At 47.1% G+C, this 19,741-nt stretch overlaps 1 protein-coding gene across 1 annotated transcript in view; it reads left to right on the forward strand.

The window, feature by feature from the left end:
* Positions 1-16,813, forward strand: part of ACMSD (aminocarboxymuconate semialdehyde decarboxylase) — an 81,881-nt gene extending 65,068 nt beyond the window's left edge. Inside the window, exons 9-10 of the mRNA XM_077447806.1 lie at positions 14,034-14,132; positions 15,950-16,813. Of these exons, the coding sequence (XP_077303932.1) occupies positions 14,034-14,132; positions 15,950-16,012 (162 nt within the window). The 3' untranslated portion in view covers positions 16,013-16,813. The remainder of the gene's footprint in view (positions 1-14,033; positions 14,133-15,949) is intronic.
* The last annotated feature ends 2,928 nt before the right edge of the window (positions 16,814-19,741 follow it).

Raw genomic sequence — 19,741 nt, forward strand, 5'->3', positions numbered from 1 at the left:
TATCTCATTTCTTGCGACCCGAACAAACCAGGAAAGTACAAATACCCCCCAAATGACCCCTTGTTTGAAAATAGACATTCCAAGGTATTTAGTAAGATGCATAGTGAAGTTTGTGATGTTGTCATTTTTTTCCCACAATTCTTTGCAAAATCAAGATTTTTTTTACCTAGAAAATTGTCATTGTAATAGGTTATTTCTCTCACATGGCACGTGTATACCACAAATAATTCCCCAAAATACATTCTGCTACTCCTCCTGAGTATTACGATACCACTTGTGTGAGACTTTTTCACAGCCTGGCCACTTAGAGAGGCCCAACATGCAGGGAGCACCATCAGGTGTTCTAGGAGCATAAATTACACTTCTAAATTGTTGACTACCTATTACATTTTTGAAGGCCCTGGAGCACCAGGAAAATTACATGTGACACTGATGTGGCACTGATGACAGATGGCACTGTTGGCACGTGATACTGATGTGGCACTGATGACACGTGACACTGATGACAGATGGCACTAATATGTGGCACTGATGACAGGAGGCACTAATACATGGCACCGGTGGCAGGTGGCACTAATACGTGGCACTGATGACAGATGGCACTAATACATGGCAATGATGACAGATGGCACTAATACATGGCACTGATGACAGATGGCACTAATAGGTGGCACTGATGACAGATGGCACTGATGGCACTGATGGCACTGATACCTGGCACTGATGACACTGATGATAGATGGAACTAATATGTGGCACTGATGACAGGTGACACTGATGATAGGTGGCACTAATATGTGGCACTGATGACATGTGACACTGATGTGGCACGGATGACAGATGGCACTTATACGTGGCACTGGAGATGGTTGGCACTGATAGGTGACACTGGGGACAGATGGCACTGACGGTTACTGTGGGTACTGTATTTTGTATTTTTTTTTTCACACTCACTCTGCAGCAGGTCGCTCTCCCTCCTCACACGCTGTCTCTGTGTGAGGAGGGAGAGCCGGCAATAAAAGATGATCTCATATGTTTACATATGAGATCATCTCTCATTGGACGCTCAGATCGAGCGGCTGTGATTGGCCATTTACAGCGATCTGTGACAGACTATGTCCAAGGGACACGGCCAACACAGAATTTCCCTGATGCTCACCCGCGGAGGACATCCAGGGACACCCTCCCTGCAATTGGGCGCCGCGCTGTAGCCATCTTTCGGCTATAGCATGGACGCCTAGTGGTTAATAGTACTTTTGGGACCAGGATGTCTCCTGAACTGGGAGGCTGCCTCTTTGGTATCCTAGATGAGTGGGATATCCCGGGGGAATACAGGATATCATTAACTAGGATCTTATTTCAGGCGCGTAAGCTCATAGCGCAAAAGTGGATCATTAAGCCCACCTACAATAGCGGAATGGAAGATACAAATAAGGGAAACATTAGTTAAGGAAAAGTATATATTTTTACACAGAGGCTGCCCAGGGAACTTTGAAAATATATGAGGAAGATGGATGGACATTTTGGATATATAATGTGGCGGGAGAGAGGAGAGGGGGGGGGAGCGCTTTTATGAGGGGGTTTTTTTCCCCACACCCCATCTTATTTCGTGCCGGGTGTTGTATGTCAGTTGTATGTTGTCTGTGATGTTTTTGTATATTGTATGAAAAAGTAATAATAAAGAATGATCTGATAAAGAAAAAAACACACATGAACAGCATATAGCAAAACATAGGCATATAATTGTCAACTTGTACATAACATGATTAAAAAGGTCATCCTCCATAAACCAAATTCTAAAAAATTAGATATTATCCTAAGAGTAACCATAATGCATCAGTATAAGACCAACGCGTTTCATGGCAATAGGTGGATTCGTAGTAAATTTAGATCTGCAAGGAGACAAACATATCGCATATAATTTCTAATCATGCAACCCAACCAGGGGAAGCAGAAACATAAGGTGGAGAAGCTACAAAATGTATCCATCTCCTGTAACCCCCTGCAGATGAGCAGGGGGTTACAGTGGTGGGTGAGAAGAGCAGGGTGGTACAGTGGTGGGGCAGAAGAGCAGGGTGGTACAGTGGTGGGGCAGAAGAGCAGGGGAGTTACAGTGGTGGGACAGAAGAGCAGGGTGGTACAGTGGTGGGGCAGAAGAGCAGGGTGTGGTATAGTGGTGGGGCAGAAAATCAGGGTGATACAGAGGTGGGGCAAATGTACAAGGGGTTACAGTGGTGGGACAGAAGAGCAGGGTGGTACAGTGGTGGGGCAAAAGAGCAGGGTGGTACAGTGGTGGGGCAGAAGAGCAGGGGGGTTACAGTGGTGGGACAGAAGAACAGGGTGGTACAGTGGCGGGGCAGAAGAGCAGGTGGTACAGTGGTGGGGCAGAAAATCAGGGTGGTACAGAGGTGGGGCAAATGTACAAGGGGTTACAGTGGTGGGACAGAAAAGCAGGGTGGTACAGTGGTGGAGCAGAAGAGCAGCGTGGTACAGTGGTGGGACAGAAGATCAGGGTGGTACAGTGGTGGGGCAGAAAAGCAGGGTGGTACTGTTAGGGTCTTCAGATAGTGAGTCTGACTTAGTGGAAGGGGACCTCTCTTACAGCTCTGGTTCTAGTCTCTCTGGAATGGGAACAGGGAGACCGGAGCGCAGCGGGGTAGGAGAGTCCAGCCAGGTGCAGCAGCAGATGCTAGGTAGATGAGGATCCTCTGGAGCAGGAGCTCTCTGTAGCAAGAAGGCAGCTGGGAGAAGGCCACGGACCGTGGAATCAGGATGGATGGATCTCTGGATGAAGAGGTAGCAGACACAGAAGCAAGCAGGAGCCAGCAGAGGAATCAGGTAACAAGCAGAGGTTCGGCAACAAGAATCAGTCCAAGAAGGGTTAAACAAGCCGGGGTCGGAGCAGGAGAGATCAGCAAGGTCAGACGGAGCCGGGTCAGGTATCAGATAGGGTTCAGGCAGAATAGCAGGTAACTTTGGGTACAAGCTGCAGACGAGACAGCACAGAGCCCTAGCAGCTGTGCCTTTAAAAAGGGCCACTGGCGCCAACCGTGCTAACGCTCGCCCGTGCGTGCGTGTACCACGCGCACATACGAACGACGTGCACCCTCGCGCGTCGGAAGACGCTCGTGCCCGCGACGACCCGCGGCACGAACGCGCGTGCACGTACGGAGAGCCGATCGCACGGAACAGGCGGATTCCTGACGTTGCCCCCCCACAAGGGGCAACCTCCGGGTGCCCCTAGTGGCTCTTTTCTCCAGGTGTGCAGCAAAGAAGGCCTGGATTAGTCTATCAGCATGTAAGTTAGTAGCAGGTTCCCATGAATTATTTTCCGGGCCATAGCCCTTCCATTTAATCAGAAACTGACCTTGTCCCCGTCGTCTTCTGAAATCCAGGATGGCCTCCACTTCAAATTCCTCACTGCCATCAATCAGCACAGGGTCAGGTGGCCTTGTTCCTCTACCAGGGAAGGGATCAGGTACAGCAGGCTTAAGTAGAGCTACATGAAAGACTGGGTGTATTCTCATGGAATCAGGTAAGGACAATTCATATGACACCTCGTTACTCCTCCTCTTAACAGGAAACGGGCCCAGAAACTTGGGTGCCAACTTCCTGGAGGGGCATGCTAATTTTAAATTAGAAGAAGACAGCCATACCTGGTCCCCGACTTGAAGGATCAATTCTCCCCTTCTCCCTCGATCGAAGCTCCTCTTGCTGTCAGCCTGAGCCTTGGTTATGGCCTCCTGCAGGGTCCGGTTATTCTGCTGAAGAAAGGATACTGTGTCCTGTACTGCTGGAACATGAGATTCTGTAAGGATATCGGGAAGAAAAGACAGGTTAAAACCGTAATTGGCAAAGAACGGGGACTGCCCAGTGGTAGCATGGCTGGCATTGTTGTAGGCGAATTCCGCCAGAGGTAACAGGGAAACCCAATCGTCTTGGACAAAGGAAGAGAAACATCTGATATATTGCTCGAGGGTTTGGTTGGTGCGTTCTGTTTGCCCATTGGTCTGTGGGTGGTAGGCGGAGGACAGGGCCAATTCTATTTTCAAAGCTTCACATAGAGCTCTCCAGAAACGGGAGGTGAACTGAACCCCTCTATCAGATACAATGTTGGTGGGTACCCCGTGAAGCCTGATTATTTCCTTGATGAAAATGTGGGCAGGCACGGTCGCGGAGGGGGTTCCCTTTAAGGGTAGGAAGTGGGCCATCTTGGACAAACGGTCACAAACTACAAAGATGGCAGTACAGTTCTCAGAAGGGGGAAGTTCCACGATAAAATCCATAGTAATCATCCGCCAGGGGCGGTCGGGTGCGGGAAGAGGTTTAAGCAGCCCCCAGGCCCGATTTCTGGGGACCTTATTCCGGCTACAGACGGGGCAAGAATTCACGTACTGCTTGCAGAACTCCCTCATGCCTGGCCACCAGAAGGAGCGTTGTACCAGCTCCAAAGTCTTGCGGACACCAAAGTGCCCAGCGAGCGGATGGTCATGGAGGAGACCCAAGACCTTTACTCTCACATCTTCAGGGACAAAGATCAGGTTCTCCTTCCAAAGCAGGCCTTCCCTGGATGCTAATGAAATTCCTGGGGGACAGGAAGATGTGGAGGAAGCACTCTTTAGCAGAGACACTAGGTCTGGTTGGATGAGCAGAAAGGTGTTAGCAGGGAGGATGGTATCCGGGGGTGCGGTGTCCTTGGGGCTGTTAAACATGCGGGAGAGTGCATCCGGCTTTACGTTTCTTGATCCAGGGCGATAGGTTATGTGAAAACAGAACCGGGAGAAAAAGAGGGCCCAGCGGGCCTGCCGAGGTTTTAGGCGTTTAGCGGTACGGAGGTACTCGAGATTTTTGTGATCCGTGTAGATGAGCACGGGGTGTACCGCCCCCTCAAGTAAGTATCTCCACTCCTCCAAAGCGGACTTAATGGCAAGTAGTTCCCGGTCACCCACATCATAATTCCTCTCCGCCGGAGAGAGTTTTCGGGAAAAGAACCCCACGGGGTGCATCAGGTCGTCTTTACCTAAGCGCTGGGAGACCACCGCCCCTACTGCTATCTCAGAGGCATCTACCTCCAGAATATAGGGTCTAGATGGATCCGGGTGACTGAGGATGGGAGCAGAGGTAAACAAGTCCTTGAGTTTCTTGAAGGCGGCCTGGGCTTCAGGACCCCAGAGAAAACGCATGTTTTGCTTAGTGAGCTGGGTGATAGGAGAGATAATGGCCGAGAACCCCTTAATAAATTTTCTATAAAAGTTGGCGAAGCCCACAAAGCGTTGGATGCCTTTCTTGTCGGTGGGGGCTGGCCATTCGAGGACAGCAGCGACTTTTTGCGGGTCCATCCTAATGCCTGCTGGGGAGATTTCAAGGCCGAGGAATTGGATCTCCTGTTGCTCGAATTTACATTTCTCGGCTTTAGCGTAGAGTCCATGTTGCCGAAGCCGAAGCAGTACTCTGCCGACGTGTCCCCGGTGCTGTTCCAGGGACCTGGAGAAGATCAGGATGTCATCAAGATATACAATAACAAAAATATCCAAAAAGTCCCGGAAGACATCGTTGATCAAGTGCTGGAAGGTGGCTGGGGCGTTACACAACCCGAAAGGCATCACCAGGTACTCGTAGTGCCCAAAGCGAGTTCGGAACGCAGTTTTCCACTCGTCACCTGCTCGCATACGGACCAAGTTATAGGCTCCTCTCAAATCTAGCTTGGTGAAGATAGTAGCCGACCTCAGTTTTTGAAAGAGTTCTGGAATCAGGGGTAGGGGATAGCGGTTTTTAATCGTGACTCTGTTCAGCTCTCGATAGTCCACACAGGGTCGGAGGGTCTGGTCTTTTTTAGTAACGAAAAATATCCCAGCCCCGGCAGGAGACGTGGAGTGACGGATGAACCCCTTCTTGAGGTTCTCGGAGATGTACGCCTTCAGGGCCTCTTGTTCCTTCTCGGATAAAGGGTAGACACGTCCAAACGGGATCTCTGCCCCAGGAAGGAGCTCAATGGGACAGTCGTAGGAGCGATGCAGGGGTAAGGAGTCAGCCCCCCGTTTACTGAAGACATCCAGAAACTCATGGTAAGGCTCGGGGACTGATTGACATAAGTCCAGGTCTGGGTCTAGGCAGAGAAGCGTTCCGGATTGTACAGAAGCCCCAGGAAGACAGTGGTCCTGGCAGTAGGGGGAGAGGAACCTCACCTCCCCAGTAGACCAGTCAATGGAGGGATTGTGGGCCTGCAGCCATGGTATACCCAGAATCACAGGGAAGAGTGGGGATGAAATGACATCAAGAGTTAACAGTTCCGTATGTCGGCAGGAGGTGGAGGTGGGTAATGGAAGGGTCTCCTGGGTGACCCGGCCAGACTTAATCTGGGAACCATCGGCCAAGAAGATAGAGAGTCCATGAGGTTTTTTCTGGAGTGGAATGGAATGTAGGTTGGTGAAGGCAGCGTCAATGAAGCAACCGCAGGCTCCGGAGTCAAGGATGGCGTTGACGTGGATCGTTCTTCCCGGAAGCTGAAACGAGAGCAGAAGGGCAACATGGAGAGAGTTGGAAGGCAGGTTTAAGGAACTGCGAGACACTGAAGAGAGGCACTTACGTGACTTAACAGGACAGTTGGCCACATAATGTCCGGAGCCGCCACAGTATAGGCACAAGTTCATCTGTCGGCGGCGGGCTCGCTCTTCAGGAGACAGGGTAGGTCGGAGTAATCCAAGCTGCATAGGTTCCTCAGGAGCAGGAGAAACACTGGCAGGCCCCTTTTGAGGGGGAGGAGAGAAGAAAGGTGTGGAAGACGGGTTTCTGGCGGTCATCCAAGCAGGTCTCAGAGGTTGGGAAGAGCGTTCGGCCCTACGCTCGCGAAGTCTTCGATCAATCTGAATGGCCAGAGCAATTAAGTCCTCTAAGGCGTCAGGGGTACCAACACGGGCTAATTCGTCCTTGAGGCCCTCAGACAGGCCCATGCGAAATTGGTGTCTTAGGGACGACTCGTTCCACTGGGTATCTGCGCTCCAGCGTCTAAAGTCCGAGACATAGTCCTCAGCCGTCCTACGGCCCTGCTGGAGCGCAGTTAATGCGGATTCTGCGGTGGCAGCCCGCTGGGGATCGTCGTAAAGTTGCGCCATCCCTTCGAAGAAGGTGGAGAGAGTCTGAGTAAGGGGACTGTCATTCTCCAGAAGGTGGTGGGCCCAGGACTGAGGTTCTTCTTGCAGGAGAGAGATAACAAACCCCACCTTAGTTGCCTCCAGGGAGAAGGTCCTGGGCTGGAGGGCAAAGTATAGCTGGCAGGCGTTGCGAAAAGCCCGGAACTTGGAGCGGTCCCCCGAAAACCTCTCCGGAATGGGAACCCTAGGCTCAGGTGGAAGCATCATGATTGCCGAATGGGCGGCTGGCTGAACAGGAGGAGGCTGAGGTGTGGTGTCTGGTGAACCCGGGGTAGAGAGATGCTGAACACGCTCCTCCAACCTGGTGTAGCCATCCTGAAGAGACTTCACGGCCTGGGTGAGAGCCGCAAGGTGGGAGCAGATCTCCTTCATGGCGGAGGCCCCTTCCGCAGACTCAGACATGGCTGTCTCGTACTGTTAGGGTCTTCAGATAGTGAGTCTGACTTAGTGGAAGGGGACCTCTATTACGGCTCTGGTTCTAGTCTCTCTGGAATGGGAACAGGGAGACCGGAGCGCAGCGGGGTAGGAGAATCCAGCCAGGTGCAGCAGCAGATGCTAGGTAGATGAGAATCCTCTGGAGCAGGAGCTCTCTGTAGCAAGAAGGCAGCTGGGAGAAGGCCACGGACCGTGGAATCAGGATGGATGGATCTCTGGATGAAGAGGTAGCAGACACAGAAGCAAGCAGGAGCCAGCAGAGGAATCAGGTAACAAGCAGAGGTTCGGCAACAAGAATCAGTCCAAGAAGGGTCAAACAAGCCGGGGTCGGAGCAGGAGAGATCAGCAAGGTCAGACGGAGCCGGGTCAGGTATCAGATAGGGTTCAGGCAGAATAGCAGGTAACTTCGGGTACAAGCTGCAGACGAGACAGCACAGAGCCCTAGCAGCTGTGCCTTTAAAAAGGGCCACTGGCGCCAACCGTGCTAACACTCGCCCGTGCGTGCGTGTACCGCGCGCACATACGAACGACGTGCACCCGCGCGCGTCGGAAGACGCTCGTGCCCGCGACGACCCGCGGCACGAACGCGCGTGCGCGTACGGAGAGCCGATCGCACGGAACGGGCGGATTCCTGACAGGTACAATGGTGGAGCAAAAGAGCAGGGTGGTACAGTGGTGAGGCAGAAGAGCAGGGTGGTACAGTGGTGGGGCAGAAGAGCAGGGGGGTTACAGTGGTGGGACAGAAGAGCGGGTGGTATAGTGGCGGGGCAGAAGAGCAGGGTGGTACAGTGGTGGGGCAGAAAAGCAGTGGGTACAGAGGTGGGGCAAATGTACAAGGGGTTACAGTGGTGGGACAGAAGAGCAGGGTGGATCAGTGGTGGAGCAGAAGAGCAGGGGGGTTACAGTGGTGGGGCAGAAGAGCAGGGTGGTACAGTGGTGAGGCAGAAGAGCAGGGGGGTTACAGTGGTGGGACAGATAAGCAGGGTGGTACAGTGGTGGGGCAGAAGAGCAGGGTGGTACAGTGGTGGGGCAGAAGAGCAGGGTGATACAGTGGTGGGGCAGAAGAGCAGGGTGGGGCAGAAGATCAGGGGGGTACAGAGGTGGGGCAAATGTACAGGGGGTTACAGTGTGGGACAGAAGAGCGGGGAGTACACAGGTGGGGTAGATATGCAGGGTAGTACAGTGGCGGGACAGATTTGCAGGGGGGACAGTGATCTGAGGTTTGGAGTTGCAGGAATTGGGGCTGATCTGAGGTGTGGAGTTGCAGGATGTTAATTTCTCACTACTAAAGTAGTTTACAGCATTTGCTTTATAGAAAATCATTTTCATGATTGAGAGTGTGAAGTTGACATTTTTTTATTCTAAAATCAGGGCGCTCAATTTCTTTGAAAACATTTTTCGGCACACTGCGCCCAAAAGTTTGCCCACCCCTGCTCTACAGCCTACTGAGTAAACTAATATATCATGAGCTGTATTTCTAATAATTTTAGTAGGGCTTCCCGAAGACCTGAAAATTATTTTGAGGGTTCCTCTGTGTTAAAGTATTTGAGAAAGGCTTCTCTAAAGGAACTGCAGTGTTCTCTGATGTTGACAGGGGGTATCCTAATTTAACCCCCCTGACGGTATTCCCGAGTCTGACTCGGGGTGGAATTTTTATGCCAAAAGCGGTAACCCCGAGCCAGACTAGGGACCGCATCGCTGGATCCAGGAGGACACTTACTTACCTTGTCCCCTGGATCCAGCGATGTCCCCGCGCTGTACGAGCGAGCTGTGTCTCGCTCGATCTATCACGGAACCGATCACTGTTCCCTGTGAGCGTTGCCACGCATGGCGACGGAGATTGGTGCCAAATTCAAAAAGTGAAACACTCACTATACATACAGTATAATGTAATTTTACAGATTACATTGCTGTATGTAATTATTTCACATCCCCTTTGTCCCTAGTGGTCTGCCCAGTGTCCTGCATGCAGTTTTATATAATAAAAACTGTTCTTTATGCCTGGAAACTGGAGATTGTCCATAGCAACCAAAACTGTCCCTTTACATCAAAAGTGATTTTAGACCGGCTAGAAAACAGCGATAATAAATTATAATCACTCGCAGAATTAAGCGATAGCGATTTGTGAGGAGATCCGTCATCAAATACTGAAAAGTAATGACAGTGACAATTCTGCAACTGAGCAAACTTCAGTGTTTTTGATTTGATTACATTATTGAATAATTTTTATTATTGTTATATTATTATTTGGTACAATTATTTATAATTATTTATTATATTATAATTTATGATTTCATTTTTCAAACTTTATCATACCCGGGATGCAGGCCCGGACTGGCCATAGGGTACACCGGGCATTTGCCCGGTGGGCCGCGGACCGCCGGGCCGCATGTCACTGCAAAGCTGGTCCTGCCAATGTGCCATGAGCTCCGCGGCCGACTCCACGGCCGGCTCCGCGGAGACGGCCGCATTTATTTCTGCCAGAGACTGGTCGCGGGCTGCGGGCTGGACTGCTCCTTGTGCCAGCGCCGCTCACCACAGCCATCTCCTCGGCCACCTCCGCGGCCATCCGGCCAGCCTTTCACCTTAGGAGGAAGTGAAGAAGAGGTCATGTGACCGAAGGGGGAGGAGTTGGAGGAGACCTCATCTGCTTAGTGTCGTAAAAGGACCTGCAACTAGAAAGGTAAGTGACACTATTGCCTGCCTCATATGTATATTTTTTTATGCATCTTTGCTGATAATGTGTTTTTTTTTTTATCATGCCTGTGCCAATGTAATTTTTTTTTTTTTTTAATGCTTGTGCCAATGTGTTTTTTTTTTTATCATGCCTGTGCCAATGTGTTTTTTTTTTTATCATGCCTGTGCCAATGTGTTTTTTTTTACATGCCTGCCAATGTTTTTTATTTTTTTTTATCATGCCTGCCAATGTGTTTTTTGTATCTTGGCTGATAGTGTGTTTTTTTTTTTCATGCCTGGCAATGCTTTAGGCTGGGTTCACACTGCAGCGATGCGGGAACGCCTTGAATCCGCGGCGGGTTCCTGCATCGCATGCCTCCCGGCGGCAGTTCACACTGCCCTATGCGAACTGCTGGGAGTGTCAGTGAAATGTTAATGACACCCCCAGATCAGTTCGCATATCGCAGTGCGATCTGCAAACTCGGACAGGAATTGGATCGCATGGTGTGAACACCCATGCGCTCCGATTCTGCTGCGGACCAAAAAAATGGTCCTGTGCGAGTTTGGGGCGGGTGCGATGCGAATTCAGCCATATTATCTGTATGGCTGAACTCGCATCGCACAGAGATCGGATGTGATTTGCACTGCAGTGCGGTGCGAATCACATCCGGTTCTCGTAGCCGCAGCACTGCGAACCCAGCCTAAAATTGATCTTAATAAAAAATAAAAGTGGTCAGTCTCTCTTAGAGATCCCTTTCACACTGGTCATCTCCTGTAATAGATCCACAGTCTCTGGTCATCTCCTGTAATAGATCCGCAGTCTCTGGTCATCTCCTGTAATAGATCCACAGTCTCTGGTCATCTCCTGTAATAGATCCGCAGTCTCTGGTCATCTCCTGTAATAGATCCGCAGTCTCTGGTCATCTCCTGTAATAGATCCGCAGTCTCTGGTCATCTCCTGTATTAGATCCGCAGTCTCTGGTCATCTCCTGTATTAAATCCGCAGTCTCTGGTCATCTCCTGTAATAGATCCGCAGTCTCTGGTCATCTCCTGTAATAGATCCGCAGTCTCTGGTCATCTGCTGTAATAGATCCGCAGTCTCTGGTCATCTCCTGTAATAGATCCGCAGTCTCTGGTCATCTCCTGTATTAAATCCGCAGTCTCTGGTCATCTCCTGTATTAAATCCGCAGTCTCTGGTCATCTCCTGTATTAAATCCGCAGTCTCTGGTCATCTCCTGTATTAAATCCGCAGTCTCTGGTCATCTCCTGTATTAAATCCGCAGTCTCTGGTCATCTCCTGTATTAAATCCCCAGTCTCTGGTCATCTCCTGTATTAGATCCGCAGTCTCTGGTCATCTCCTGTAATAGATCCACAGTCTCTGGTCATCTCCTGTAATAGATCCGCAGTCTCTGGACATCTCCTGTAATAGATCTGCAGTCTCTGGTCATCTCTTGTATTAGATTTGCAGTCTCTGGTCATCCCCTGTATTAGATCCGCAGTCTCTGGTCATCTCCTGTATTAGATCCACAGTCTCTGGTCATCTCCTGTATTAGATCCGCAGTCTCTGGTCATCTCCTGTATTAGATCCGCAGTCTCTGGTCATCTCCTGTATTAGATCCGCAGTCTCTGGTCATCTCCTGTAATAGATCCGCAGTCTCTGGTCATCTCCTGTAATAGATCCGCAGTCTCTGGTCATCTCTTGTATTAGATCTGAAGTCTCTGGTCGTCTCCTGTATTAGATCCGCAGTCTCTGGTCATCTCCTGTAATAGATTTGCAGTCTCTGGTCATCTCCTGTAATAGATCCGCAGTCTCTGGTCATCTCCTGTAATAGATTGGCAGTCTCTGGTCATCTCCTGTATTAGATCCGCAGTCTCTGGTCATCTCCTGTAATAGATCCGCAGTCTCTGGTCATCTCTTGTATTAGATCTGTAGTCTCTGGTCATCTCCTGTATTAGATCCGCAGTCTCTGGTCATCTCTTGTATTAGATCTGCAGTCTCTGGTCATCTCCTGTATTAGATCCGCAGTCTCTGGTCATCTCCTGTATTAGATCCGCAGTCTCTGGTCATCTCCTGTATTAGATCCGCAGTCTCTGGTCACTTCCTGTAATAGATCCGCAGTCTCTGGTCATCTCCTGTAATAGATCCGCAGTCTCTGGTCATCTCCTGTAATAGATCCGCAGTCTCTGGTCATCTCTTGTATTAGATCCGTAGTCTCTGGTCATCTCCTGTATTAGATCCGCAGTCTCTGGTCATCTCCTGTAATAGATTTGCAGTCTCTGGTCATCTCCTGTAATAGATCCGCAGTCTCTGGTCATCTCCTGTATTAGATCCGTAGTCTCTGGTCATCTCCTGTATTAGATCCGCAGTCTCTGGTCATCTCCTGTAATAGATTTGCAGTCTCTGGTCATCTCCTGTAATAGATCCGCAGTCTCTGGTCATCTCCTGTATTAGATTTGCAGTCTCTGGTCATCTGCTGTATTAGATCTGCAGTCTCTGGTCATCTCCTGTATTAAATCCGCAGTCTCTGGTCATCTCCTGTATTAGATCCGCAGTCTCTGGTCATCTCCTGTAATAGATCCGCAGTCTCTGGTCATCTCTTGTATTAGATTTGCAGTCTCTGGTCATCTCCTGTAATAGATCCGCAGTCTCTGGTCATCTCCTGTATTAAATCCGCAGTCTCTGGTCATCTCCTGTATTAAATCCGCAGTCTCTGGTCATCTCCTGTAATAGATCCGCAGTCTCTGGTCATCTCCTGTATTAGATCCGCAGTCTCTGGTCATCTCCGGTAATAGATCCGCAGTCTCTGGTCATCTCCTGTAATAGATCCGCAGTCTCTGGTCCTCTCTTGTATTAGATCTGTAGTCTCTGGTCATCTGCTGTATTAGATCCGCAGTCTCTGGTCATCTCCTGTAATAGATCCCCAGTCTCTGGTCATCTCTTGTATTAGATTTGCAGTCTCTGGTCATCTCCTGTAATAGATCTGCAGTCTCTGGTCATCTCTTGTATTAGATCTGTAGTCTCTGGTCATCTCTTGTATTAGATCTGTAGTCTCTGGTCATCTCCTGTATTAGATCCGCAGTCTCTGGTCATCACCTGTATTAGATCCGCAGTCTCTGGTCATCTCCTGTATTAGATCCGCAGTCTCTGGTCATCTCCTGTCGTACTTTTCTCAGTGAGCAGTAATAATGTGCAGTATCCTCCATCAATGAATGAGGAAGCAGAAATTATGTGTTGTAGCCTTTAACAACCAGTCAGTGATCAGTAATAATATGCTGTATCCTCTGGCAACCAATTGCAATTGCTGCCTGATCTTCTGCAGTAAACTGATTTTGAATCTTACTGCTATATGTTAAATGTCTAAGAGCGGTTGGGGGGCCCCAAAATACATTGAGAAACCGGTTGCCATTATTTATAATTCATTTTTTTTTTTTTTTAATGGGCTGCTCAGCTTAGAATGCCCGGGCCTATTTTATGTCCCAGTCCGGGCCTGCCGGGATGTCTGCTAGACTCTGGTTTGAACAGATTTAAGTGAGTTATTCCTAAGAATTACAGGACTACAATATAAAACGCCAAATTTTCATGCAAAATAATTGTAACGCTTTTAGCACCTAAAATCCGAAATAATCATACCGCCAGGGAGGTTAATAGGGAACATTCTATTTTTCTGGAATGCCCCTTTTGGAAAACGCAGTGTGACATTTTAGTTATTACAATCAGTAACTTTGTAATTAACCATCCATATTTTTCCTTTTTTCCACCCCAAACAGGAAAAAGTGATGTTAGGAACTGACTATCCTTTTCCCTTGGGAGAGCATAATCCGGGACAGCTTATTGAATCAATGGAAAACTTTGACATGAATTTAAAAGTAAGATTTTTTGTTGAGTTATTAAAGCATAACTTCATATCTATAATACAATGATTTTATAATACAGATAAATATACCATTATTATATTTTAGATATATGATATATGTACTGCAAATATATAATTTCATATCTGGGAGTCTATATCGCTATCTGCTTTCTGTTACTTCACACTATTTAGAATACTGTGGCCTGCATTTTGCAGCCCATTCATAAAATGAAGATCCTTGTATTGAGCTAGTACTGCTCCATGGATTTCTCCCCACTTAGCACAGAAAAAGAGTGCGTTATGTGGCTTTTATAGGTCACGTAGGTTCATTTTTAGAGGATTTTTTTTCAGTGGTATTGCTGCACACCGCTGCTTCTTAAATCAAGTTCTGTTCCAAGAGCACGTTTGTAAGCAGTGGTGGCCTGTCCATTAGGGATGCCCGGGCGCCGTCCCCCCTCTCACGCCACCCCCTATATTCATAATGGATAGATTCATGCATAGCAGTTTATTTGCCTTTAGTAAATCAACCCATTGGTTAGCAGCGCATGCACAAATACATGGCTGTTAGGGATGTCCCAAAACATGCAGTGTCTGTGCAGATGTGAAAAATCTCCCATGTGCTGAAGGTCTCTGCTGGGACCCTAAGACCCTTTTCACACTGAGGTGCTTTACAGGCGCTACAGCGCTAAAAATAGCGCCTGCAAACTGCCTCTCCTGCCTGAGGGCTTTCACACTGGAGCGCTGCGCTGGCAGGATGTCAAAAAAAGTCCTGCAAGTCACATCTTTGAGCTACAAATCAATGGCCAGCGCCGCCAAAGTGTCGGCAAAGCACCACTGCAGCAAATTGTGGGCACATTTAACCCTTTTTCGGCCATCAGCGGGGTTAAAAGCACCCTGCTAGCGTGCGAAAAGGGCTGCAAAAACTATGGTAAAGGGCCGCTAAAAATAGCAGCGCTTTACCACCGATGTCCCCAACATTCCGGTGTGAAAGTAGCCTAAAGCGCCCCTTCCCATTGAAATCAATGGGAAGCGTCACTTTGCCGGTGGTCAAAAAGTGCTGCTAAAACTATGGTAAAGTGTCGCTAAAAACAGCCGCGCTTTACCGCAAGGCCCGGGTGCTGTGAGTGTGAAAGGACTCTAAGGCTGGGTATAGATGGGTCTTTTTTTTTATTTTTTTTTAATCAGGCAGTCAGCTTATTGAAAAAAACAAGTTGAACAGATTCCCCCATCCACACAAGCAAGATGGATAAAGGAATCCTCCTCGCTGTCAGAGTAAACTGATCAGCGTTGCAGCCATTGATCGAATGAAAACTTTCCAACGTTCCTGTTTGGCATGAGACAACCGTTTAGATCAACTTCTGTTGAGTAGGAATGGCCATAGATGGATTGAAGTGCAGCTGGTCCCTGCTGAACAAAAAAAAAAAAAAAAAATCAATCCATCTATTGGCCAGCTTTAGGCTAGGAAGAGCCCTTTAGTGCATCTGCACATGTCCTGGGCAATCATAGATGGTAGCCAAGGTTCAAGGGAAGGGGGGATGGGGCATGGATTCATTTTACATATTATTTGTTTATATGTATCACAACAAAAATATCTTATGGATGGACTATATTATTATTTGTTTATATGTATCACAACAAATATCTTATGGATGGACTTGATATATTATTTGTTTATATGTATTATAACAAAAAAAATTGTAAAAAAAAAATAATAATAATTATATGATTGTAAAAAAAAAGGAGACTGAAGTTCCTCTTAAAAGATTACTCTTATAATAATAAGCCTTCCATTAATAACATCAAAACCATTTCAATTCTTATATTTTCCAGGACAAGCTCTTGGCTGCCAATGCATTGTCATTCCTGGGACTGGACAGGACAAACTTTGAATGACGTCAAAGGACTACCAATGGCGATTTCTTTCCATCCTGCCATTCCACATTATTTACACACGTTGAATAGATTTATAGAACAAAAGTCTAGGTTCTTCATCAGGTGAATAATTGACAAGCGCGGGTGTGGTCCTGGATGGAATGTGTCCCTGGGGCTAAGGTGTCCCCCATAGATGATCACACCTCCAAGGCTCAGTCTACTCTCTATTGTGTAAACAGCATCAGCCATGAAACTGGAATTGACAATGAGCCCAGGACTTTGATTGGTGGTTTTGTTGAGAACAAAAGACACATTAGCAATTGTTTCTTTGCATAAATTAACTTGTAAACTTTGTGTTATCTATCTAAAAACAGGCTTATTATTGTACACAAAGAGCATTTCTCGCTTTGATTACTTTTATTGAAATTTGTTACAGTCAATGATATCGCTACAAAATGTTTTTTCTTTTTTTTTCTTTTTAAATAATGAATTTATTGTCTTTTTTTTTTTTTCTTTAGCAGCACACATGGTGTGTGTTTTATTTATAGTTGTGTAATGCCCCTTATTTCCAAGGATAGTCTAGTATAAAAAATAAATAAATAAAAAAAAAATCCAGTTTATATATATCCCATAGTTTGTAGACACTATAGTCACAACCCAATCAATATACGCTTATTGTTTTGTTTTTGTTTTTTCCAAAAATATGTAGCAAAATATATATTGGCCTAAAATGTATGAAGAAATTAGATTTTCGTAAAAAAAAAAAAGTTTATTGGATATGTGTTTAAGCAGAAAGTAAAAAAAGTTTTATTTTTTTCGAAATTGTCGGTCTTTTATTGTTTATATTGCAAAAAACAAAACAAAAAAAAGCACCAAAAGAAAGCTTTATTTGTGGGGAATAAAGGGACATAGATTTCATTTATGTACAGCGTTGCATGACTGCGCAATTGTCAGTTAAATACAATGGCCTGGTCATGAAGGGAGGTAAACCAAGAGGAACTGCGGTCTGCTTACATAATTTGTAATAAAAACATCTTTGTCATTCTGAAACTTCCCTCCAATCACTTTGCATATTATTTTATATTTAGGCTACTTTCACACTGAGGAGATTTGCAGGCACTATAGCGCTAAAAATAGTGCCTGCAAAGCACCCTGAAAGAGCCGCTTAATTCACTCCCCCGTGAAAGCCCGAGGGCTTTCACACTGGAGAGGTGCGATTGCAGGGCGGTCAAAAAAGTCCTGCAAGCCGCATCTTTGCAGCTCTATAGGAGCAGTGTAATCATCGCTCCTAAAGTGCCCCTTCCTATTGAAAACAATGGGGCATCGCTGCAAACACACCGGCAAAGCGCCACTGCAGTGGCACTTTGCGGGCAGTTTTACTCTAATTTGTTCCCGCTAGCAGTGGTCAAAATCGCCGCACTAGTGGCCGAATACTGCCACTAAAATGACAGTAAAGCAGCGCTAAAAAATTTGCCACTTTACCACCAGCTCCCATCCGCCCCAGTGTGAAAGTAGCCATACTGGGATTCTGTACTTGCCAAATATGCTGCAGAACTCTCCTTCCACTGTGTCTGGCTGCAGTCATTTTAACTGTGGGCAGCTGAAGCTGCTGCCTTTTCACTTCCTGGATTTACACAGACACACAGTGGCGCACCTCCAGCTTTGCAGCTCTCACTGGCCCTCTTATGGCTCATCACCCCTCCCTTCCTGGCAAACTCTCAAGAGAGAGAGAGCTGTGCATGATGTCATAAGCCTAGGCTTTTTTTCCAGACAAGAAACAGGAAGTGCGATGTATAAGGTATTTTGTCAGAAAAAAATGTTTTACTATCCAAAGTTAAAACAACAAGGGCAGAAGATTTAATAGACGGAAAGATGAAAAAATGACTGAAGTTCCGCTTTAAAAAAAAACAAAAAGAAAAACACCTGTAAGGCACTTGCATACAGGCATACCCCACTTTGAGTGTCGGTTCACACTGAGGTAGCATGACTTGCAACGCCTCAGGCGACCTGGACATGACCGCTGCCACGATTTGCAAAACGACTTCTCTATAGAAGTCAATGCAAGTCGCCTCAAGTCGCCCCCAAAGTCATACAGGAACCTTTTCTAAGTCGGAGTGACTTGTGTCCCTCCGATTAGAACGGTTCCATTGTACAGAACGGGACGCAACTTGTCAGGCGGCTAAGTCGCCTGACAAGTCGTCCCAGTGTGTACCGACCCTTAAGTACACAATGGGGTTTATTTACTAAAGCTGGAAAGTGCAAAATCAGACTCACTTCTGCATAGAAACCAACGAGTTTCCAGGTTTTATTGCCAAAGCGTAATTGAACAAGCTGGGGTTAGAAGCTGATTGGTTTCTATGCAGAAGTGAGCCTGATTTTGCACTTTCCAGCTTTAGTAAATAAAACCCATTGTGTACTTAAAAGTGGGGTATGCCTGTAATGTGTTTTAGTATGCCGTCCAGTGGCAGGCTGTTCCCCGCTGAGAGGGCTGACATCTTCCCCTGGTCTTTCTTCCAGGTTTGTGGGCTCCGGCGGTGTGAGTGGCCAGAGCTGCGATGACGTCATGCGCGGGAGCCCTCGGTTCCGGCACGAATCTCAGAAGGTCCGGCACGGTATACTGGATCTTCAGAGCACATGCACCGGTGAGGTCACCAGCTGCATTCAGGGTGAATATCTCCTAAACGGTGCAAGTTTAGGAGATATTCATTTTACCTACAGGTAAGCCTTATTATAGGAGTAACTGTAGGAAAAAATCACAAAGCGAGCTTTACTACTGCTTGAAGAAATCTAAAAAAAAAAAAATTAGAACAAGTAAATATGATATTCATTCCTGTCTATTTACTAATGCTAGGGGCATAAGGAATAAAAATAGTCAATGTTGTTTGGGAGAGTGAAGTTCCACTTTAAGTGTTTCTATAGTAAAATGTATGTATGAATAGGGCCTACAGTCATCTTTCATGGATAGGATTGTAGAATCCAAATTGTTTTGAACCAAATTGATCAGGCGCTGGTATTCCACTTACTGATGCCATTCCTTCTCATGTTGGTTGAACTGAATAGACTTGTGTCTTTTTTAAGCAGATTAATGTAACGATGAGGTTCTACATTTCTCCCAACCAGCCATTAACTTTGTTGGATTGTCAGTAACGTTATCAGATGAGTGAAATGTTCCCAGTGTCTAAAAACTTCCTGTAAAGGTGTGAAAACCCATTACTAAGACGATGATAGAGTTAGGAGTGATCAGTCCCCCGCCAGGAGCCAGGAATACATCTCATTGTTGATATTGTTCACAAACGTGCTGCCATTGTGTCTGGTTAATGTTTATGCAATTACATCTCATATGCATTTACACAAAAGGGCGATTAACCGGTCTGGACGTGGTCACCAGAGGTTAGCACTATGGGGGGGTTCCAAAGTCCTCATATCTCAACCTGTGTTGCAACTTAAACCTGAGTTCAACCCAAAACTGGAACTTTTGCTTTTCAGAACCCCCCCCCCCCCCCCCCTCAAGGCTTCACTTCCTGATTTCCTTCCTGATGATTGAAGTCAGCAGAGCTCCCCTCATTTACTAAGCTCTGGAGTAACTGCACTTGCAAAATGCACAGTCTATTTGCCTTTAGTAAATCAACCTCTAAGTGTCCATGCACACATAGGCATCTGTAAATGGCATTTAGAGGCAGGAGCATTTAAAGAGGAAGTAAACCCTGATGAGTTTACTTTCTCTTTGATTCCCTGCAAAGGCAAAGCATA

The sequence above is a fragment of the Lithobates pipiens genome, unplaced genomic scaffold (genome assembly GCF_037356315.1).
Source record: "Lithobates pipiens isolate NorthernLeopardFrog02 unplaced genomic scaffold, aLitPip1_a1.2 Scaffold_22, whole genome shotgun sequence".
Taxonomy (NCBI): Eukaryota; Metazoa; Chordata; class Amphibia; order Anura; family Ranidae; genus Lithobates; species Lithobates pipiens.